The sequence below is a fragment of the Oncorhynchus masou genome, chromosome 27 (assembly GCF_036934945.1).
Source record: "Oncorhynchus masou masou isolate Uvic2021 chromosome 27, UVic_Omas_1.1, whole genome shotgun sequence".
NCBI classification, from domain to species: Eukaryota; Metazoa; Chordata; class Actinopteri; order Salmoniformes; family Salmonidae; genus Oncorhynchus; species Oncorhynchus masou.
In genome coordinates this window covers 48,354,473-48,379,292 of record NC_088238.1, presented here as the reverse complement: position 1 = coordinate 48,379,292, position 24,820 = coordinate 48,354,473, and the positions used below count along the sequence as shown (strand labels likewise).

Here is a 24,820-nt window from a genome sequence, read left to right as displayed (position 1 = left end):
CGTCATTTCAATTAAATTACTTGGAACCAACGTGGAAAAGACATTGAATTGATGTCTGTGCCCAGTGTGAAGGGTCCAGGGTCATTGATGTTCAGATGGTGACAAAGTAATAACATACAAAAGGAAAATAGAAAGGCATACCAAATGAAAAGGATTCACCTACATGTGGGAAAGCCCTGCTGGGTCGGGGAGGCTACTTGATCAGCAATAACCAGTCAATCTTCTTCATCTATAGTATTATGGTGGTCCGCAAACATTCAAATCAAATGTTATTGGTCACATACACATGGTTAGCAAATGTCATTGCAAGTGTAGCAAAACGCTTGTGCTTCTAGTTCCGACAGTGCAGCAACATCAAACAAGTAATCTAACAATTCCACAACTACCAAATACACACAAATCTTAGTAAAGGAATGAAATAAGAATATATACATATAAATATATGGCTGAGCAATGACAGAGTGGCATAAGCAAGATGCAACAGATGGTATAAAATACAGTATATACATATGAGATGAGTGGTGCAAGATATGTAAACATTATTAAAGTGGCATTATTAGTGACTGGTGATCCATTTATTGTAGTGGCCAGTGATTTCAAGTCTGTATGTTGGCAGCAGCCTCTCTGTGTTAGTGATGCCTGTTAACAGTCTGATGAGATAGAAGCTGTTTTTCAGTCTGTCGGTCCCAGATTTGATGCACCTGTACTGACCTCACCTTCTGGATGGTAGCGGGCAGTGGCTCGAGTGGTTGTTGTCCTTGATGAGCCTTTTTGCCTGTGACATTGGGTGCTGTAGGTGTCCTGGAGGGCAGTAGTTTGCCCCCAGCGATGCGTTGTGCAGATCGCACCACCCTCTGGAGAGCCTTGCCGTTGTGGGCAGTGCAGTTGCCATATCAGGCGGTGATATAGCCCAACAGGACTCTCTCGATTGTGCATCTGTAAAAGTTTGTGAGGGTTTTCGGTGAAAAGCCAAATTTCTTAAGCCTCCTTAGGTTGAAGAGGCACTGTTGCGCCTTCTTCACCAAGCTGTCTGTGTGGGTGTACCATTTCAGTTTGTCCGTGATGTGTATGCCGAGGAACTTAAAACTTTCCACCTTCTCCACTGCTGTCCCAACGATGTGGATAGGGGGATGCGCCCTCTGCTGTTTCCTGAAGTCCACAATCGTCTCTTTTGTTTTGTTGACGTTGAGTGAGAGCTTGTTTTCACTGACACCACACTGATTCGTTAGAGGTGCATGTGTCCGCCTATTGTTCTGGTGTGTGAATTCATTACACTTTGTGACACAAAAAGGGGAGGGGAAAGGGAAGATCACTCCTTGTTAATCAACTCAGTACATCTGCTCCAGCTACCGCTACCCCTATCGATTGGGATAGCATGGTGGAAATGGACTGTCCAGCGACGGCCTAACAACTTCCCTATATCTATTTCTAACCAAACAGGCAATTCATCAGCTGAAATGAAATGCTATTGCAACTTATGAAACCTGGCCATCACAAGCTTTGTATAGTATGTATTGGATTACAATTTCAATTGTCTCCCTTGTTCCTTCCAATTTCCAATGGTGGTCATGGGTAGATTGAAACCCAGGTTTCAGCTAATGTGTCACTGACAGAGTTAACTGCACAATAAATATGATGGCATGATGAGGCCCCTTTTCCTTTTGAGAGGAAAACTCTGGATATAATATGTGCCACTGACAGTGACAGGTAAAATGTCTTTCATCAGTCTTTCAAAGTCAATGTGCGATAGAAGGAAAAAAACAAGACCATAGTGCATAACACTGACTTTTTTAATAGAATTCATTTATAACAAATGGAACTTGTGTCAGCAAAGAACTGATTTTCATACAGACTTCTTTCGCCACCAATGTAACCTAATTAAGAAAATAAAAAGCACTCCTTTCATTCAGAAAAAAAACTGTTTACACTTACAACTAATAAGAGGTAATTGTATGATTCTTTTTAACAAGCCTTTTTTTTTTACAATTTCATGAATTAATTTCAGTCTATGCATCCAGGCGAGAGATAGATAGAGAGAGCAAAGAGAACACAACGTTTATTTCTGTAATGACACTCCAAGCTTGAATGGTGAAGCCACGTTAGTTAATAACAGATGGTTGGGACAAATTTCTGAAAGTTGTCTTCTGGAATAATCACTGATGCTTTTTTTGCCACAAACTTTTTTTTTGTCTTTTTCAAAGTCAATCCTTTTTATGTGTTATTTACATACACACAAAGTGAACGTTGAAGGAGATTCTTACAGATGGGTTCAAGTAATATATTATTGGGTTCAGAATCAATAGGGCAGTGCATAGTACAAAGATAAAGAAAGTGCAATTCTTCCTATTAGGCCGGCTGCAGCCATTCTGCAATGTTTCACCATGCATAATTGAAATAAAAAAAATCAAGATGGGAAAACAAAATGAAAGTTGTGGATCAGTTAATGTGCACAGACTCCTGAACTAAGTACATAAAATATGGCATCGAGGTTAAATAATAATAGCACTTTTATACGGTTATGACAAGAGTTGAAAAAAAGCACCAAATTAAAAAAAAAAACTAAACAATTTAGCTGCTTGAAATAAAAAGGGAAAGAAAGCACCTGGAATGCACATCCACAAAGCCATCAAAGAGCGCGAGGGTCAAATAAATGTGGGGTTAAAATGATATGTTGTGTCCTCAACCCAAAAAACGTAATTAAAATTTTGGATACACCAACTCATTCCAGGGTTTTTCTATATTTTTACTATTTTCTACATTTTAGAAAAAATATTGAAGACATCAAATCTATGAAATAACACATATGGACTCATCTAGTAACCAAAAAAAGTGTTAAATAAACTATTTAAAGTAGCCACTCTTTGCCTTTATGACAGCTTTGCACACTTTGGCATTCTCTCAACCAGCTTCATGAGGTAGTCACCTGAAATGCATTTCAATTAACAGGTGTGCCTTGTTAAAAGTTCATTTGTGGAATTTCTTTCCTTCTTAATGTGTTTGAGCCAATCAGTTGTGTTGTGACAAGGTAGAGGTGGCATACAGAAGATAGCCCTATATGGTAAAATACCAAGTCCATATTATGGCATGAACAGCTCAAATAAGCATTTACATTACATTTCAAGAACTTTGAAGTTTCTTCAAGTGCAGTGGCAAAAACCATCAAGCACTATGATGAAACTATCTCTACCGCCACAAGAAAGGAAGACCCAGACTCACCTCTGGTGCAGAGGATACATTCATTAAAGTTACCAGCCACAGAAATTGCAGCCCAAATAAATGCTTCACAGAGGTCAAGAAACAGACACATCTCAATATCAACTATTCATAGGAGCCTGTATGAATCAGGCCTTCATGTTCAAATTGCTGCAAAGAAACCACCACTAAAGGACACCAACTAGAAGAAGAGACTTGCTTGCGCCAAGAATCATGAGCAATGAACATCAGACCGGTGGAAATCTGTCCTTTGCTCTGATGAGTCCAAATTTTATATTTTTAGTTCCAACAGCTGTGTCTTTGTGAGACACAGAGTAGGTGAACGGATGATGTCCACATGTGTGGTTCCCACCGTGAAGCATGGAGGAGGAGGTGTGATGGTGTGGGGGTGCTTTGTTGGTGACACTGTCTGTGATTTATTTAGAATTCAAGGCACACTTAACCAGCATGGCTACCACAGCATTCTGTAGCGATACACCATCTCATCTGGTTTGAGTTTAGTGGGACTATAATTTGTTTTTTTAACAGGACAATGACCCAACACACCTCCAGGCAGTGTAAGGGCTATTTAAACAAGAATGAGAGTGATGTAGTCCTGCATCTGATGACCTGACCTCCACAATCACCTGACCTCAACCCAATTGAGATGGTTTGGGATGAGTTGGACCGCAGAGTGAAGGAAAAGCAGCCAACAAGTGCTCAGCATATGTGGGAACTTCTTCAAGACTTTTGGAAATGCATTCCAGGTGAAGCTGGTTGAGAGAATGTCAAGTGTGTGCAAAGCTGTCATCAAGGCAAAGGGTGGCTACTTTGAAGAATCTAAAATATATTTTGATTTGTTTAACAATTTTTGGGATACTACATGATTCCATGTGTTATTTCATAGTGTTGATGTCTTCACTATTATTCTACAATGTAGAAAATAATACAAATTAAGAAAAACCTTGAATGAGTAGGTGTGTCCAAACTCCGACTGGTACTGTACATCTTCCGAACTAGCAGACGTAAAACACAATTAAGTACTGTCAGATTTGTAACTAACTGTTCCAACAGTTTGTATATTTCTGCAACTGTTTATAATTGCAAATACATGTATCAGTCTAATACTTCCAGCCTGAGGCATAGTGAAGGGTTCCTTTGGCTGAGTGTCTATATACTGTACACTGTGTCCGTTTGCTGGAGTCCGTTTGACTCATTGGAATTAGAGAAAATGCTTTTCACTGTTAAGGTCAGTAAAAGCTCATGGAGTCCGCTAATTGTCCCATGATGGATGTCTTTGTCGACAACAGGCATTTGGCTTTGACTCCCTTAATTTCCCTAACATTCTTAATAGTCCTAGTTTGTTTACAATGCACATTGACTGGTTGCCTCTCTTTGAATATACATCTATCCCAATTAAGTGCTGGATCTTTTTATAGATTTAATAACTTGAAATGAGAACAAAAGGACAATGCGAATGGGGGGGGTAAACATCGGTCTCCTTCCCATAGAATGCTCTGCTATTTTTTTACAGTTATTTTCACTGAGCCACAAGAAGGCCACAAACTGAAAATAGAAAGCCTTGCCATGTACGTATTTGCATATATAATTTCATATTATGTAACAAATGAATACTTAAGATAGAAATTAAATATACAGTTATATGAACTATATGCATGGACTACTCAAATATTACAATAATGTGTTAAATGAACGTTATAAAAAAACAGACAGAAATATAAGGCACTCTAAATGCAAAATGAAAACATGTTACGCTGTTGAGCGTTTTAACACCTCAAGAAGAAAGTGACGTCTTTGTACCTTGTCCTAGTGTGTGGAACATTGACTCAGTCTCAGCGACCCCCTGCTATGGAACTACAAACTTTCTGAGCGTATCTAAATGCACTGGTGATACGTCGAGTGACACGTTCGACCACCTACATGCCTCACCACAACAATGTCATGACGAACAAAGTATCCATATGAACCCTATTCATAATACACCTATTTATTGCACAAGAAAATATGCACTGAATACGTTTTGTCCTACTGATGTGCATTCCAGTGAAAAATCTTTTAATTTCCCCCAAAGTATAGACATCTCATTATGGACGCTTTCATATACAATCCATTCGTTTTATATATGTACTTTATTTCAGTAGACATATGTTATAGGTTATGATCATATTATAATGAATATATCATTCATATCTGTCATCTTCTATATACCATAAATATGTATATATCACGTATCTTATCCATCAGGTGCTCATCTTTACCTTCATTCTAACATGGAAGAACTAAGATAATCGGTAGCAGCAACTTCATACTTTGCTCATCCCTGTTGATTCCACAAAGCCCCCAGTTTATCGCATGAGTGTGTAAGTAAGTTATTGTGTATCTGATATTGGAAAAATAAGACAAAACTAAAAAAAAACCTGTAGCAAAGTCAACATTTGGTAGTGTGAATACAGGACTGCACATATTGAGACAAACAAACCCCCAAAATTTGCAAGAAAAAGTAAAAGAGCAAAGACTTTCTCTGCATGACGGTGCATACATTAGAACAGTTCTACAGCTTAAAAAAATACAACTCGGAAGAGAAAAGTGAACGATTACGCAAATACTTTGTTTGATTCACTTTGTCGAGTGATACGTTTTGTTAAAAAAAGGAAATCAAATTTCACACAGTTTAAAATAAAGCACATATCAACTGTATAGTAAAGTACTAAAAAACTAAATCAATAGGTTTTATTTGTTTCATATATCTTTAAACATTCCCCCTTTCCCCCCAATTCTTTAAATGATGAACGTTGCGACAGGAAACAGGGTATTTTTTTCATAGTGGACCAAGCACTGGTGTCTTCTTTTTCAAAGGATAGATGTCTCTGTGTCATTTGATTGTGGAACAGAAATGTCTCTTTACAATGTGCATCAAGTTTTAAGCCATTCTGTGTGCCTCCATTTCTCTCTCTCGTGGTTCGTAATATGATGCATTACTTGTCGATGTAATAGTACGTTGTGTTATTATTTTGTTTGTGTTTCTTTCAGTTTTTTTTAACCCAAGACGAATCCTTGAAGCAACAGAAAAAAAATAATTCCATAAGATGCTTCAACAGTCAGGATTCCCTCTCTGTTTCCCGTGGCAGGATGAGTTCCATGGGTTTTGGGAAACACTTGGTCCTCCAGGAATAATCTTTATGATTTTTTTGAAATTTTTGTGTCTCACATCTAACACTTAGGGCTCTATTCAATCAGATCCGCATTAGCTGACATCCGTGTAGTGGTTGTTTTGACGGTGTTGGAGGTGGAACTGCGTTAGAGCTGTCAAATCCACAGGTGGTGCGTATTGCCATGGCCTGCATGTTGTCGCATTAACAGAATTCCAATGCAGCCTTGTTTACAAGTTGGAACACTGGAATGTGAGATGAAATCTACACCTCCATTTTGATGATAGAAACACATTATTTCCTTTAATGATTTTTCTATTTGAGTGTAATTAATTCCATATGGCCTACATTTTCTCGCTCTGAACTTCTAATGCGAGTGGGGTGGGTGTGGCTTCATGACAAGGATCGCAAGAGCAGCTGCTCACCGATTTGACTGCTCCAACGCAGTTCCACCTCCGACACTGCCAAAACATCTGCAATGCGGGTGTCTGCTATCGCCGGTTAACACTTGATCTGATTGAATCTCGGCCTAAATTGAGTCTTTAGTTAGGAGTTAAGAAGTACTTTCTCAAGCAGGAAATTATGGCTCAGAAGAGAGGCTCGCTGGGGTTGTCCAAGGGCCTTCTGCTTTTCCTCCAGGACAGGGACTCTTACGTTGCATAGTGGTCAAAGCTTCCAAGGTATTCCAAACCAGCTCTATAACAGAACTGGTATTGATCCTGAGGAGAAAGGAGAGAAGGAAAAGAAGACATTGGTCCAAAATGTTTGTCACCATTTTCCAACCAGGTCCTATTAATTTGTTGATCTCTCTGTCTCGCTGTCTTTCTTTTCTGTCACTCTCCAGATGTATGATCTTTAGTTTCCATGGACTCAATCATTCTCTCTTTCTCCGTCTGCCACGTTCACATTTTCATTTGCTGCTGCTCAGAAATGAGGTAAATAAAAATGTACTTAATTCACCACAGAGTAGAAGATTGCTGCTTTGAAGCAATTTCAGAGAGCCACTTGTAAGCTATTGTGTATCTTTTCTATAGATCTTGGAAACAGTTGTCTGTCATCCACTCAAATGATATTTTGTAGACGGCAAGTGGAATTCTGTATCTCATGAGCATCAATTTGTATACACAGTCTTTCTTTGAAAACACAGAGGAAATATGACTGCTGACTCAATATGACTGCTGACTTCACCATGTAACAGAGAAGTAGCTACCTGATAAGTGCACAGATTATGGTGATATTTCACTGTGCTGGGTAACTGCTGTCATTTCAATTCAAGGATAATCCTGTGTGTTCCGTTTAAATGCTAAGTGTGTGGTGCTGTGGGTTGTTTGCTCAACCCAGCACATGGTAAATCTTTTTGAGACGTACTACTTATAAATAGCTGTGGGTTGTTATCTGCCTAATAGTTAATAGTATACACTGCGTGTACAAAACATTAATGACATCTGTTTTTTTCCATGACATAGGCTGACCAGGTGAAAGCTATGATCCCTTATTGATGTCACTTGTTAAACCCACTTCAATCAGCGTAAATGAAGGCGGGGTGACAGGTTAAAGAAGGATTTTTAAGCCTTGAGATATGTATTCTGCATGTGTGCCATTCAGAGGGCGAATGGGCAAGACAAAAAAATGTAAGTGCCTTTGAACGGGGTATGGTAGTAGCTGCCAGGAGCAGCTAACTTGATACAACAATGGTAAGCATTGATGTCAAAATGTGCCATCATCCCTTCGGAACACTTTCAGCACCTTGTAGAGTCCATGCCCCAAAGAATTTAGGCTGTTCTGAGTGCAAAAGGGGGTGGGGGGGTGCAACTCAAGATTAGGAAGGTGTTCCTAGTGTTTGGTATCGTTAGTGTATAAGGTGAGAGGTGTGGAGAGTACAGTTAAACAGGGTATCTCACCTCTGTCTGCACCATGGCCGGTCTCTGTGTCCGGAGCATTTTCACTGTCTGGAAGATATCCACCACGCCCTCGTACCTCATTCGCTCTAATACGATGCTGAGGGTGATGAAGACACCGGTCCTACCCACACCAGCACTGCAAGAAACAATAAAAAGATAATCAGACAGAAAATAAACAGTCTGAGAACCTCCAATCTGACCAGACAAAACACCATATCACCAGACAAAACACCACATGACCAGACAACACCACATGACCAGACAAAACAACACATGCTCAGACTAAACAACACATGACCAGACAAAACACAGTCTCGACAAAACAACAGTCTAGACAAAACAACACAATCTAGACTAGACTATTTATAAACAAACTGCATTATTTGTCTTTGTTCACTAGACTGTTTATATATTAATGTTCCCCACTTGCCATGATATCTCACAGGACTGCTGTGGGGTGTCTGGGAGCTAATTTAATGTCATCATTAATCTGATCTTTTATCCTGGTAAGATCAAAGTTAAGCACCACTGTTTCCACTGCAAGTTGAGCTAAATCTTTTAAATACCATTAAACGTTGTGGTCTGTTATTGTACCTGCTTATCATTATGAACTGTTTGTAAATTATATAAAACTCCATAAAATATTGTTTTGAATGTGGCTCCTTACCTACAATGGACAGATATAGGCCCATCTTGGCCAAACTGTTCTTTTGTTTTATGAACTTGGCCAATGAAATCGATGAAGCCCTCTCCCGATTTTGGCACTCCTTGCTCGGGCCAGTCTGTAAACTGAAACTGCCTTACCGTCCGTGACTGTCCGTCCTGGACAAATAGGGAGAGAGAATACAGTGTGTTCACTTGAATGAAACGTCAAGCCAAGAGGATGAAGTCAAGACAACCTGTACATAGCACTTGACAAACAGGCCACATAAGAAGATAGTCGAGGAAAAAAAAGAAAACGGACAATCTCGATATGCCTCAGTAATGACGCTGTCTTTTGTGTGCTTTTCCATTGAAGATATCAATATCGGTCATTAACGAATCAGGGAGCCGCGAGGCACAAAGTTATAAGCACCAGAGACAGGTGTTTGTTATTAAAGATATCTGTAATTTTCACCTGACTGTATTAAAATATGAATAGTAAAGACGCTAAGTCCTTTGATGTGCCTGAGCTTTGGCAGGCTCTTGAAAAGCTGTCTTTGAGGGTGTGCATTACTTAAGTGATATTGTATCCCTTTGATAAGGGGAAGCAATCCCATTGAGGTTCCAGTGTAACACACACTACAAAGGAGAAGCCTGCACCATTTATCAGTGTAAGCCTTTGATGGAATTAAGTCCCAGCGGCTCAAGGCAGCCATGCTCCGTATTTGTTTTTACACCTTTGACACATGTCATAATTCCCTCAAATATATTTCTGCATATATTCATTTAAAAACCTCCAGTTCAGTATAAACAACTTATTAGATGTGGGTCCCAGATGTTGGCTTGAGGACTACTGCACAGTAAAAACCCCAGTCAGTAGGAGTCGGCCAACTGTCAGTCCAAGTCTCAATCTGAACCGTTAAAATCAAATGGCTCAAAGAAATGGTAGCGGGTGCTGCCAAGTTTTTATCATGAAACAGAGTTATTCAAATACAAAAACTTCAAAGTAGACAGATTTATGCGTTTGACCAAACTCCACACAATAAACAACGAATCTGATATATTTTGACAAAAACTACAAAGTCAGGAACGCTTCACAGCACTGTCAAATCTCAGTGAGCGTTTGAACAGTAAAAGACGGGTGTACAACAGTATAGTACTTACCCTGGCGTCAGTCACTTTGAACTCTCTCAGGATGTACTGGGGCATGTTGTACTCAGCCATGGGGTCCACCACAAAGTACTGGTATCTGGCCGACCTCTCTGCTGGCCAATACTGGTGGCATTTTTCCTGCAGTGGGGGAAAAACAACAGAAACAAACCCCATGAGTGAGATTACCTCATACGGTACAATAAAATTCCAGCAGAGTATGGCTGTACATGCTGTTTACGATGGCCCATTGTTGGTCTGAATTCAATTTATTTTGCATGTTCGCATAGTTCATTTCTATATGTATTGTCAGTTATGTTATCATGTTAAAGTATTAGCAACATTTGGTTAGCATGGCCAACAGAGAGCACAGAAACAGCATAGTTTAGCATGACATACCCTGCCCATTTCTCGGAGCTTCGTTAGCATGACTACGATGGTGGAGTTATGCTCCCAGAGCATCCTCCAGAAGTCCTCTGTCGTCTCCGCTAGCGGCCCTTGTGTGGCAATATAGGCTTTCTGTTGCCTGAAACAATATAAAAATATTCAGAATCACAAAATACAAGGTAGAAGTGGACTTCTAGGAGTCTCAATAATTCAACCACATTGGTCAACATGTTGAAAGAAGCTCTCATCACCTGTATCCGTCTATGAAACTGGCATTGATGTAGTCGGAGCCTTCCACCCCTCGGATTGGCTGAAGACACACTCGCGTGGACTCGTATGGCATTATGTTCACAAGGCGGTTCTTGAACTTGTTGCAGGGGAGATTGGCACTGATGAATCGCGAGGTATGGGCTTTAGTGTTGGCTAAACGCTGCAGAGAGGAAGATAAGAAGCACTGCCTTTAGGTGACTGTTGGCTAATGCAGCTCTCTCCTTTATTTTCCTAGTGTCTGGCTTGAGGGTGACATTAAAAACAGGGGGCTTGTGTAATATAACGCTGGCAAAAGTGAGGGAAGGACTTAGTAGTATTATGGGTTCTCGGCTGCCAAACATTCTGAACGTGAAAAGGCTACACTTTTCAACCTCATATTCATCATCTCCAGCACCAAACCAGTGTCTACATATGTGAAAACACTGTGTTTCTATGATCTGTGGTTAAAAATATAAGAAGAAAGGCCCCAAAATGCTTATCTTTGACATCAAAGGGTAGCATTAAAAGTTTTCTAAACAGGCAATGAGTTTTTAAATGTTTCAACTTTTGATGATGTCATCAGGTATATATTTTTTATTTTCTATAAAATGTATAAATCTGCCGTTTTCACATATGTAGACACTGGTATTGTGCTGGAGATAATGAAAACGAGGTTGAAAAGTGGTGGAATTGCCCTTTAAGTATGTAAAGGAGAATCAAGGGAATTATTGCTGCTCCTCAGATTTGCAGTGCGGAGCAAAGAATTGCATGTTGTGATTAAACAAAAGAAAATCATGCCGCAGCAAGCCCGATGTGGACAGGGCCATGGGTAATCTAACCTGTATCATCTCTTAGGGGTGCGTACCAAGCAAGGCCAAAAAGCATTACATACAGCACATATAACACACCGCAGACTGGCTGACTCTGACCGGTGGGCTAGTTGGAACGAGGGGGTTGGGGTTTTCACATGAAACTATATCTAACCACCCTCTGACTTTCAGTAAATACAAGAAATTAAAGTTTGCGATCCGACAAAATTGGACATAAAAAGTCACTGGCGCTTGCTAGAATGTTTTTTTTCTTATTTTCTTTATATAGCTAGTTCCTCTTTTGTCGGCATGGCCACTTTGGAACTATAAAGCAGGATATGAGCTGGAGCACATTGGTCTTGGGTTAGCATCCAGGCTGTCCAATATCTTTAAGTTGGCTGTTTGTCTGTAGCATTGCACCCTTTATCAGTTTATCTATTCCTTTTGCAATATATTTTTTATAATTGCATGCTTACTCATGTAAGCCTCCTGTACAAGCTACTTTTACAACTAGATGTACTGTACTTAAATAATTCCCCTTGAAAATAAATGGCATTTTTGTGTGGATTTTTCCAATTATAATAAAAAAAAAAAAAGATCCATTGCAATAATACAACGCAGACCAACTCACCTTGAACTCCAGCTCCATGCCCGTGACGTTCTCTCCGCCCTCAATCCCAGTCAGCTTCTGGATGTAGGCGTAGAGGTTTCGGGCGGGCACTTCAGTGGTGCCGCATGTGACGGCTTCCTGGAGCGCGTCGTGGATGAACACGTACTGGTCCTCCGTCTGCACCATGTAGTTCCGCTGGGCGCGCATCAGCGTCACGTGGCCGTAGATGTCCACTGTCTTCTCGTGCTTGATGCGCTCCAGCATAGCGTCGATCACGATGAAACAGCCCGTGCGGCCCACCCCGGCACTAAAGACAAAACAAAGCGACACTTATTAAGAGACAATATTCTGTCCCCAAATACACACGAAGAGGGAGGGAAATGGTCAGAACTGACAAGGTTGACTTGCTATTGGCTTGATTTCAGCCGCATTGGCAATAGATGACTTGACCTAACTGTTTTAGTGGCTTGTCCAGCTTGACTGACGAGACACTTGAATAACCTTTGAGGTAAGAACTCTATTGAGATAATGGGCCAATAGCGTCACAATTTCCTCGGCAGTTGCAACTTGATACAAGTCATGTTGACGGTCATTCCTGAAATCTGCCCCCAGATGTTACTGTAACGTTCTTGTTTATTATACCCCCTAACCCTAACCAATATAGCTTTGTTGTGCTGTGTAAGCCCATGATGAGAATGACTACTCTCCATTGGTTGATAATGAGTGACAGTTCAATGCTGAGAGAGGTGCCCTGTGTCAGCTGTGGGGAGCTGAGAAGTTCCCTGGCTACTCTAACACCTTGGCCACGCTGCCAACCCCTTGGCTGCTGCAGTGCTGACCATTTTGACTTTGAGTGTAATCAAATCTGATGTGGTGCTGCGGAACCAGTGGGAGTTGGAGAATGGCTTTGGCTGCAGTTGTCTGGACATGCCCAGATTCACAAAACACTTAAACAAAAACTTAAGAAGCTTAATTTAAAAAAAGAAGTTCATAAGTGCAATTCCTCAACAATATCTTAAGATTTCACATTTTTCTTACGAACTTCTCAAATATCTTCTTACAAACTTCGAGAGGATTGTCGCTAGGCAACCGAACTAGATAGCTATATTGCGAAGCAATGACAATCATGCTCGCACATATGTTACTGAGATGACAGTTTGAAAATATGTTTTTTGGTTTAAAACAAATCACTACTGAAACTTTCAGAGGAAGTTTGTAAGTGAATGAAACATGTTCAATTGTTTTCATTAGTTTAGGGTTTAGCTAGAGTATTCACACACACCTGAACTTTTTCCACATGTTGTTGTGTCACTGGCATACACATAATATCCCATACTGTCAGAGTGGGATAATGTTTTTAGAAATGTTTACAAATTAATTCAAAATGAAAAGCTGAAATGTCTTGAGTCAATAAGTATACTTATGGCAAGCCTAAATAAGTTCAGGACAAAAAATTGACTTAACAAGTCACATAATAAGTTGCATGGACGCATACAATTATCTGTAAGGTCCCCAAGTCGAGCAGTAACCTTCAAAAACAGATTCAAAGACCAGGCAGGTTTTCCAATGCCTTGCAAAGAAGGGCACCTATTGGTGGATAAAAAAATACAATTAAAAAGCCTACTTTGAACATCCAGTTGATCATGATGAAGTTACAAATTGGATGCTGTATCAATACAGCCAGTCACAAAGATACAGACGTCCTTCCTACCTCAGTTGCCAAAGAGGAAGGACACCGCTCAAGTATTTCACCATGAGGCCAATGGTGACTTTAAAACAGTGACAGAGTTTAATGGCTGTGATAGAAGAAAACGGAGGATGGATCAACAACATTGTAGTTACTCCACAATACTAACTTAAATGACAGAGTGAAACGAAGGAAGCCTGTACATAATACAAATATTCCAAAACATGCATCCCATTTCCAATAAGGCACGAAAGTAAAACTGCAAATCATTTGGCAAAGAAATTAACTTTATGTCCTGAATACAAAGCATTATGTTTGGGGCAAATCCAACACAACGCTTCACTGAGAACCACTGTTATTATTTTCAAGCATGGATGTGGCTGCATCATGTGTTCGTCATTGGCAAGGACTAGGAAGCTTTTTAAGATAAAAATAAACGGAATAGAACTAAGCAAAAGGCAACATCCTTGAGGACAACCTGGTTCAGTCTGCTTTCCAACAGACACTGGGAGACAAATTCACCTTTCAGCAGGACAATAACCTAAAACACAAGGCCAAATATACAAAATGACATTGAATGTTCCTGGGTGGCCTAGCTACAGTTTTAACTTAAATAGGCTTGAAAATCTATGGCAAGATTGAAAATGACAATGATCAACAACCAACTTGACAGAGCTTGAAGATATTTTTTCAAAGAATAATGTGCAAATGTTGTACAATCCAGGTGAACAAATCTCTTAGGGACTTACCCAGAAAGACTAATTGCTGCCAAAGGTGATTCTTACTTGTATTGACTCAGATAGTTGAATACTTATCTACTCAAGATAACATTATTAGTGATTTATTTTTCATGGATGTGTAGATCGTTAACAACAAATGACAATTAAATACATTTTAATTACACTTTGTAACACAACAAAATGTGTAAAAAGGCACTGTATCTTGGAATTAAGAACTAAGAACATTTCCAATTAAGAACATTTCCAAGAAGAAATCCAACAACATTATTTTTGAGAGTCAAATTTCTTAGTAAGAAACATAGGAAAAAAGAAAAAAACATAAGAACATTTCCAAAAACTTTATTGAAGAATAGTAATTTTTCGTACGTTTTGTGAATCTGTGCTGGTCTGCAGTCTGCATTGTGGCTTTCTACTGACACTGCAATTACAGAGCACCCCCCACCTACAGTCCTCTCCAACCTGATCTGAGCTAATCACTATTTAATTACATTTTACATTTCAATTTAACCTCTATCTGAAGTGTCAAAAAGCACAAACACAAACACAGTCTTGTACAGCTAAACTTGTGGGGACACACAAGTCAGTCCCATACAAATCCTATTTTCCCTAACCCCTAACCCTAACTCGAACCCATACTCTTACCCTAAACCTTACCTTAACCCTAACGTTAACCCATAAAACTAACCTTAACCCTAACCCTAGCTCCTAAAACTAACCCTAGCTCCTAACCCTAACACTAATCCTAACCTTAACCCTAAACCCCCTAGAAATAGCATTTGACCTTGTGGGGACCAACAAACAGTCCTCAGTTGGTCAAATGTTTATTTGTTTACTATTCATGTGGGGACTTCTGGTCCCCACAAGAAAAGTTAAACACGTCCACACACACACAGACAAACACACATACACACACACAAGGCACACACACAAACATCACACACACAATCATGGCACACACACACAAATCACAAACATGGCACAAATACACAAACATGGCTCTCACACACACACAAACATGGCACACACACACACACACACACATCGCAAACATGGCAAAAACACAAACAAATGTGCTTCACTTTTTCCCTGTGTCACTTTGAGATGCGGGTAAATTTGCCGGGTATCTTTGTAAGAGAGTAGAGCAGCTGACTTCAATTACTGCCATTAGCTCAGCGCAATGTGTTAAAAGCACCTAATGGCTCTCAAGAAGGCACTGAAAAGCAGGCCTCTTCATTAAGAATCCCATCGGCACATTGTCACATTAGAGCCAGAAAAAAATGTCAAAGGAAAAGAGGGAAAATGTGTCGCTAATGTTTCACTTCTATTCAGAATAGATAGCAGCATAAACTTAACGACAAGGACTGACAGCTGAGGATATGTCTCATTTTCACATTATGCTAATTAGATTTTTTTTACCACGCAAAATACGTTTTGAACACAAACATTTTTTTTTTACTTTCATAGTGAGGTTCTTTTTTGACAGTATTTATTCGATTTTCTTCACAATGGAGGAGGAGTATGATGAGGAGTATGAACTCCAGTCCGCCTGACAAACACTTGTGTCCCCCAGCCGAGCATTGACAAGACAGTCCTTGGCTGGCTGCTCTAAAGTAAATAGGTTATTCAACTCATTAAGTCGACATGACTACGAGGTGCGAGCCACGCTCCCCTGCCTTTCTTCCCCTGATAGAGAATTTGTTTTTCATTTATACAAAGGGGAAAAAAGGGAGGGCAAAAAGATTCAAGACTGAGTTAAGATAGTCTCCGGGGTCTAAGTCTGGCTAATGTGCCGTGGTGCAGCGGAGGCGGCATGGGAGAGAGAATTAAGACACATACAGGAGTCATTTGTTGCAGCAAAACATTATGTGCTTGCGTTTAAAATGGCCGACGTTCCTTGTTTGATTTGGTGACGTGTTTCGACACAGGCTTTGTTGCGACTCTTAAGGTACAGTTGAAGTCAGAAGTTTACATACAGCTTAGCCAAATGCAATTAAACTCAGTTATTTACAATTCCTGACATTTAATCTAAGTAAAAACTCCCTGTCTTAGGTCAGTTAGGATCACCACTTTATTTTAAGAATGTGAAATGTCAGAATAATAGTAGAGTTATTTATTTCAGCTTTTATTTCTTTCATCACGTTCCCAGTGGGTCAGAAGTTTACATACACTCAATTAGTATTTGGTAGCATTGCCTTTAAATTGTTTAACTTGGGTCAAACATTTCGGGTAGCCTTCCACAAGATTCCCACAATAAGTTGGGTGAATTGTGGCCCATTCCTCATGGCAGAGCTGGTGTAACTGAGTCAGGTTTGTAGGCCTCCTTACTCGCAAACGTTTTATCAGTTCTGCCCACAACATTTTCTATAGGAGTGAGGACAGGGCTTTATGAAGGCCACTCTAATACCTTGACTTTGTTGTCCTTAAGCCATTTGCCACAACTTTGGAAGTATAATTGGGGTCAATGTCCATTTGGAAGACCCATTTTTAACTTTCTGACTGAAGTCTTGAGATGTTGCTTCAATTTATCCACGTACATTTCCTTTCTCATCATGCCATCTATTTTGTGAAGTGCATAAGACCCTTATGCAGCAAAGCACCCCCACAACATGATGCTGCCACCCCGGTGCTTCACGGTTGGGATGGTGTTCTTCGGCTTGCAAGCCTTCCCCTTTTCCTCCAAACATAACGATGGTCATTATGGCCAAACAGTTCTATTTTTATTTCAACAGACAAGAGGACATTTCTCCAAAAAGTATGATCTTTGTCCCCATGTGCAGTTGCAAACCGTAGTCTGGCTTTTTTATGGCAGGTTTGGAGCAGTGGCTTCTTCCTTGCTGAGCGGCCTTTCAGGTTATGTCGATATTGGACTCGTTTTACTGTGGATATAGATACTTTTGTACCTACTTCCTCCAGCATCTTCACAAGGTCCTTTGCTGTTGTTCTATGATTGATTTGCACTTTTCACACCAAAGTACGTTCATCTCTAGGAGACAGAACCCGTCTCCTTCCTGAGCGGTATGACGGCTGCGTGGTCCCATGATGTTTATACTTGCATACTATTGTTTGAACAGATGAACGTGTTACCTTCAGGCATTTGGAAATTGCTCCCATGGATGAACCAGACTTGTGGAGGTCTACAATCTTTTTTTCTGAGGTCTTGGCTGATGTCTTTTGATTTTCCCATTATGTCAAGCAAAGAGGCACTGAGTTTTAAGGTAGGCCTTGAAATACATCTCCAGGTACACCTCCAATTGACTCAAATGATGTCTCAAATGATCAGAAGCTTCTAAAGCCATGACATAATTTTCTGGAATTTTACAAGCTGTTTAAAGGCACAGTCAACTTAGTGTATGTACAATTCTGACCCACTGGAATTGTGACACAGTGAATTATAAGTGAAATAATCTGTCTGTAAACAATTGTTGGAAAAATGACTTGTGTCATGAACAAAGTAGATGTCATAACCGACTTGGAAAAACTATAGTTTGTTAACAAGAAATGTGTGGATTGGTTGAAAAACGAGTTCTCATGACTCCAACCAAAGTGTATGTAAACTTCCGACTTCAACTGTAGTTAGCAGAGGCTCACGGTTGTTGCTGAGCTTCTTGAGAAGAGATTGGTTTGTGTGTGTGTGTGTGTGTGTGTGTGTGTGTGTGTGTGTGTGTGTGTGTGTGTGTGTGTGTGTGTGTGTGTGTGTGTGTGTGTGTGTGTGTGTGTGTGTGTGTGTGTGTGTGTGTGTGTGTAATATTGTGTGAGAAATGTTCTCAGGAATATTTGAGGATATGAATCACATCCAGGGATTAAGGAGCAGCACGGCGGGGGGAGAAAACAAGGCAAGGGTGAGACATTTGCTACTCCAGCCCCAGCTGTTTCCAATCCTTCAACGCTTTTACAGTCCAGTCCCAAACCCCGGAGAGTGATGACCTGTGAGCAAGCAAGTGACAGAGTGACAGCGTCGAGCCAGAAAGATGGGAAGGTGGAGGAAGAAGAGGAGGAGGAGGGGGGGGAGTGTGACATAGCCACTTGGCTCGCCTCTTCCGTTATCGGTAGAGAGAGAAAGAAAGAGAGAGTGGGGGAGAGAGGTAGAGAGCAAGAGATTGAGAGGTTCTTTACGTTTGGCAGTTATAGGGGCTGGCTGGCCCTGATTCTGGGCCTGTTTTCCACGTTCCCCCCCAGCACTAACGACCTGTCTCTGGCTGCTCCGACAGGCTCGGCCAGCTGCTTTGGCCGTCCGCATACATCAGCGGCAGGCTAAAGTGGTTTCAGGTTTTTTTTCAGAGTGTGGGGAACGGGGGGATTGTACACTGTTAAAAACAGCTGTAACTGGACCCAGAGTAGATGTAGCCTGGACAACAGTAAAAGCAATTACATGTTGTATTGTCACCAAATCTAGTTCGGTCATGCAAACTCTCTAGCTTATAAAGGCGTATTAAGGCGACCACAGAAAGACTACGCAATTATCTTCACATTTACAGTGTGTATCAAAATGCTGCCCTTCTACTTAGCATGACTTTTAGGGTATCAGCACTAAATACAAGAGACTGTCTGAATGGCAAAGCAGATGCATCAGAGGCACAGTCATAGCAACACAGGATTCTATGTATAAAGGAAAATGTGTGTCTATTCACCCTTTTGCAGTAAGCTTACATTGTTCTCCACAACCTCAAAAGCAGACACTGGCTGTGTTCAAAATGGCATCATATCCCCTACGGGCCCTGGTCAAAAGCAGTGCATTTCAAGCGCCATTTCAGATGCAGCCAATGACACATTTTTAACCCATCACGTGATGTCTGAGACGCGACCACAGTCTCGCCGCTCAAAGTGCCTCAAGGAGAATACTCCATTTCACTGTGTGATGAGGCAGCAAGGTCAGACAGACAGACACAGACTTCCAACGGCCTTGCAGAAGACTAGACTTCTTTCCGTCAGACTAATGTTTACTCCTTCCTCCTCTTCATTTGAGACACCACTCTAATATGAACTTTTAACTACTGTCGGTGCTGATAGACTAGACCAGTGGTCACCAACCCTTTTCTGAGTCAAGATCACGTTGAGTCAAAATACGAGCCCGAGATCTACCATTCAGATTTTCTTTTTTACTTGACTTAAAAAAACAGAACCTACGCCTCTGCAACATTAACCTATTAAAACAGTACTTAAGCAATTAGGTTTGTTTAGTAGGTTATATGCCCAATACATTATCACCGCATATTGTGTTTGCTTGAATTGCCCTCTGTTAGGACCATTTAAAAAAATCAATGCAAAAACTTGAGGTAGACTATATGATCACACCGGTAATAGATCATTTTTTGTATTACTTGCGATGCACAGCAGAGTGAGAATACATAAAAATAATTTGCTTTTCATGTTTATTTTACTGGGCTGATGGTGCCTGCATCTGATGGTCAGTCTCAGCGGAGGGAGAGAGCAGCAATCTGAGGGTATGCCCTCTCAACAGCCCTCCACTCTCTCCATCCTCTGCTGAAACTGACCGAAAAGGGACACCATGTTCAAGTCGATAGTGAAACTTGAGTAGCGCCGCATTATTCCTGCCTCATGCACAGATGCATGTTCCTCCTCCTATGAACAGTGAAAGTGAAATATTCCTCGATATTAAAAATTACCGAAGCCGCTATTAACAACAGTGCAAGCCTATCGATACAGTTTCCTAATCATTCATTACAGCAGCAGTGCTGGTTGTAACACCAGTAGACGTAGGAAGAAGGTGCATTTTCTGGTGTATAAAAGTGTTGAATGAAAACTGTTGACAGTGCTGAGTAAGACATTTTTGGTCACCCTAGTCATGTTTTTAAATCTCAGTATCAACTTTTCTTTAACTTTCCTTTACGCATGCTACGTTACTGCAGACACGGTAACCTAAGCCATCCGATTGGCCAGCGTCAGGCCTATAGTGCACTTGATTTGCTCTCCGGGCCTGCCGGAACACTTCGCCTAACCGGCAGCTGAATCAAGTGCACCTACCTCCAACAGAGTGAGCCAAATAAATACAAATATGAACGCAAGGCTTTATTGTTGTTGTTTTTTTACAGAAATGCTTGGCGATCGACTAGGAATGCCTTGGAGATCAACCTATTGGACTAGACGTGGTAGACATTCATATATAGAGTATTGTAATGAAACAGCAGGGAGTGGGTCTCGAATCCTCGACCATCTAGCCCGAGGTCCGGCACGCTATCGACTGTGCCGCAAAAGCATGCTCATGCGGCTGGGTTGATTTCCGTGCTTATAAACCCAGGGTCCTTACACTTCTCCCTCCTTTCAAAGAGCGCGTCCTCGCGCTAGTTTGCGACTCTACGTCTTACAGGAACGCGCTCACCGGCCAAGCACACGCACTGTCGTGGATGCAAGGTCCGATCCCACTTCTGACACCAGTGTAATGAAAAAGCAGGGAGCAGGTCTCGAACCCTCGACCTTCGAGCCGGAGGTCCGGCGCGCTATCGACTGTGCCGCAAAAGCATGCTCGTGCTACAGGGTCGATTTCCGTGCTTATAAACCCAGGGTCGTTACAGTATGAATCAAACAACCTCCAAAGAATATGTCTGATGCATGAGAAACATTCATTCTCATTCTTAATGAAAATCAACCCTAAATCACTAATTCCTTTCATGTACAGTGTTAACCTCTTGAAGCTAGGGGGCACTATTTTTTGGGGGGGGGGGGGGAATAATGTTTCCAAAGTAAACTGCCTATTTCTCAGGACCAGATGCTAGAATATGCATATAATTGACAGCTTAGGATAGAAAACACGCTAAAGTTCACAGAACTGTAAAAATATTGTCTGTGAGTATAACAGAACTGATATTGCAGGTGAAATACTGAGAAAAATCCAATCAGGGAGTGACTCTTATTTTGAAACCCCTGTCTTTCCATGCATTCCTATTGCCCATTGAAAGGGATATCAACCAGATTCCTTTTTCTGTGGCTTCCCTAAGGTGTCTACAGCCTTTAGACGTAGTTTCAGGCCTTTATTTTGAAGAATGAGCGTAAATGTCCACATTGCGTAAGTGGTCAGTTGTTGGCTCTCAGTGTGATTTTTGCGCTAAACAGAGAGGTAGCCATTTTCCCTCCCGGTCCTAATGAAAAGCCAACTGTCCCGGATGATATATTACCGAATAGATATTTTAAAAACACCTTGAGGATTGATTATAAAAAACGTTTGCCATGTTTCTGTCGATATTATGGATATAATTTGGAATTTTTGTCTGCGTTGTCGCGACCGCTATTTCCGGTGGATTCCTAGGCATAACGCATCAAACTAACGGAGGTATTTGGATATAAAAAATATCTTTATGGAACAAAAGGAACATTTGCTGTCTAACTGGGAGTCTCGTGAGTGAAAACATCCGAAGCTCATCAAAGGTAAACTATTAATTTGATTGTTTTTCTGATTTTCGTGACCAAGTTACCTGCCGCTAGGTGTACATAATGTTTTGTCAGTATATCGATAAACTTACACAAACACTTGTATTGTTTTCACTGTAAAGCATCATTTCAAAATCTGAGACGACAGGGTGATTAACAAAAGGCTAAGCTGTGTTTTGCTATATTTCACTTGTGATTTCATGAATATGAATATTTTCTAGTAAGATTATTTGACCGTTGCGCTATGCTATTTAGCGTAGTTGATGACAATTATCCCGGATCCGGGGGGTGGGGTGGGGGTGTTCCAAGATTTTAAATAACACTAATATGTGAGAACAATTTGTTTTGTGAACAAATGTTTCATTTTGGCATTATAATAAGGTTGGTAGCAATATGGAAATTCGTTGTGGAAATCTGTTGCAGCTCAAGTCGACTACAAAATCCGCAATGCTCTCTCTATGGGCTGGCTATTGGCTATCTAGCTAGCAAACGTAGCTACGCACAATATTAACAAAGACAATATCAGCATGTAAGTAGCTAGTTAGCAGTAAAATCACCTAAAAAAACTGCACTAAGGAATCTACAATCTCACCATGTTCAACCTGCAGATCGATGTGCCTCAGAGTGGAGTCTAACATTCGCAATGGCAGATATACTTTTGAGGAGATGAGAAACGCTGCGATTCTGGAACAAGGATTCTGGAACAAGGAGCACTCTCCTTCAATGAGTGAATGGGAGTCTATTGGGCACTAGCTCAAAACCCAACATTAGCACTAATTTCGTCAACAAGAAGTACCTTTTACAAATATTTTCCAAGATGTGAGATAATTATTTAGCTATTTGTAGTTTCGTATGTCTTTGGAATCGTGACATTACATACTTATGAGGCAAATTAGGCACCTTTCTTGCTATATACACTGACTTCGAAGAAAGGATTGCGTGACGATTAGCTTAGCAACCGTGTGATGCAGTATGACAAAGTGAATGCGACACTTTGCTGGGTCGGGTGTAATATGTTCCTTCATTCATTGGATTCCTATCCCCTTTCTATAATATCTCTGGCAACGGCACCATGCAATGCACCCCTCCATTAAATTACACATTTCTCGAGGTTGGAATATCACAAACATAAGATCAATGGCTCATCCGAGAGAAGACATCCTACAAAGTTATGACATAGGCCAGTACAGAAATCTGACATGTATGATAGACGTTTTGCGATCTAAAAGTCGTATTGCCACTTCCAGTGTAGTGAGAGCAACTTTATCATGGTGCTACGTCATACCGGCCAGATTTCTGCCTGCTTGAATGCCAATAACTTAGATACACATGAAAACATGAAATGACCCAGGGAATTGATAGAACATCAGTCAGTGATGCACAAAAACAATATAACGTTCAAAATGGGTGAACCTTTCCTGTAAGGATCTGCCCCCATTTTTAAATTTTCGCCTAAAATGACATACCCAAATCTAACTGCCTGTAGCTCAGGCCGTGAAGCAAGGATATGCATATTCTTGGTATCATTTGAAAGGAAACACGTTGCAGTCTGTGGAAATTTGATAGGAGAGTAGGAGAATATAACACAATAGATCTGGTAAAAGATAATACAAAAATGTAAAACAAACGTTCTTTGTATTATTTTTTGTACCATCGTCTTTGAAATGAAAGGGAAAGGCCATAATGTATTATTCCAGCCCAGGTGCAATTTAGATATGTGCAAAGTTTTAGACTGATCCAATGAACCATTGAATTTCTGTTCAAAGTGTTGTATCAAGACTGCCCAAATGTGCCTAATTTATTTATTAATAACTTTTCATGTTCAAAACGGTGCCCTCTCCTCAAACAATAGCATGGTATTATTTCACTGTATTACCTACTGTAAATTTGACAGTGCAGTTATATGAACAAGAATTTAAGCTTTCTGCCAATATCAGATATGTCTATGTCCTGGGAAACCCAGAATTAAACATGTGGTGCTTATTGTGTCGGAAAGAGCTGCAGAAAGGGCCGCGAATCTGTTGTGACCTCTCCCTGTGAGCCCATAATGCCTCAACGGCCTCAGTTCCAATAGGAGATCAACAGTCCTCGACCCTATGGGTTACCAAGAACAGCATGAAACTGTTGAGACACAGACCCCCCTCCCCCCACACACACACACACACGCGCACACACACGAAACAATGACTTCACCTTGGAGAGAGAAGGGGAAAGAGAGAGAGAGAGAGAGAGAGAGAAGGGGAAAGAGAGAGAGAGAAAAGGGGATAGAGAGAGAGAGAGAGAGAAGGGGAAAGAGAGAGAGAGAGAGAGAAGGGGAAAGAGAGAGAGAGAGAGGGGGGATAGAGAGAGAGAGAGAGAAAGAGAGAGAGAGAGAGAGAGAGAGAGAGAGAGAGGGGAAAGAGAGAGAGAGAGAGAGAGAGAGAGAGAGAGAAGGGGAAAGAGAGAGAGAGAGAAAAGGGGATAGAGAGAGAGAGAGAGAAGGGGAAAGAGAGAGAGAGAGAGAGAGAGAGAGAGAGAGAAGGGGAAAGAGAGAGAGAGAGAGAGAGAGAGAGAGAGAGAGAAGGGGAAAGAGAGAGAGAGAGAAGGGGAAAGAGAGAGAGAGAGAGAGAGAGAGAGAGAAGGGGAAAGAGAGAGAGAGAGAGAAGGGGAAAGAGAGAGAGAGAGAGAAGGGGAAAGAGAGAGAGAGAGAGAAGGGGAAAGAGAGAGAGAGAGAGAGAAAGAGGGAGAAGGGAAAAGAAGGAAAGAGAAAGAGAGAGAGAGAGAGAGAGAAGGGAAAGAAGGAAAGAGAAAGAGAGAGAAGGGAAGAGGAGTTCTTCAGTGGGGAACACATGGATGTACTTTTAATAATATCCTTCTTCACTGCTCCTTGGGGGGAATGTTCTGTACGTGCAACATTAAGCA

General features: G+C 40.9%; 1 protein-coding gene across 26 annotated transcripts in view; it reads right to left on the bottom strand.

Annotated features, from left to right (window-relative positions):
• Positions 1-1,772: 1,772 nt before the first annotated feature.
• Positions 1,773-24,820, bottom strand: part of LOC135516331 (receptor-type tyrosine-protein phosphatase delta-like) — a 606,705-nt gene continuing 583,657 nt past the window's right edge. For all 26 annotated transcript variants that reach the window (XM_064940532.1, XM_064940530.1, XM_064940540.1 and 23 more), the window contains 7 exons: positions 12,131-12,416; positions 10,693-10,871; positions 10,454-10,580; positions 10,070-10,195; positions 8,931-9,085; positions 8,264-8,399; positions 1,773-7,081 (listed from right to left, as the gene is read on the bottom strand). In XM_064940532.1, the coding sequence (XP_064796604.1) occupies positions 7,013-7,081; positions 8,264-8,399; positions 8,931-9,085; positions 10,070-10,195; positions 10,454-10,580; positions 10,693-10,871; positions 12,131-12,416 (1,078 nt within the window). In that variant the 3' untranslated portion in view covers positions 1,773-7,012. The remainder of the gene's footprint in view (positions 7,082-8,263; positions 8,400-8,930; positions 9,086-10,069; positions 10,196-10,453; positions 10,581-10,692; positions 10,872-12,130; positions 12,417-24,820) is intronic.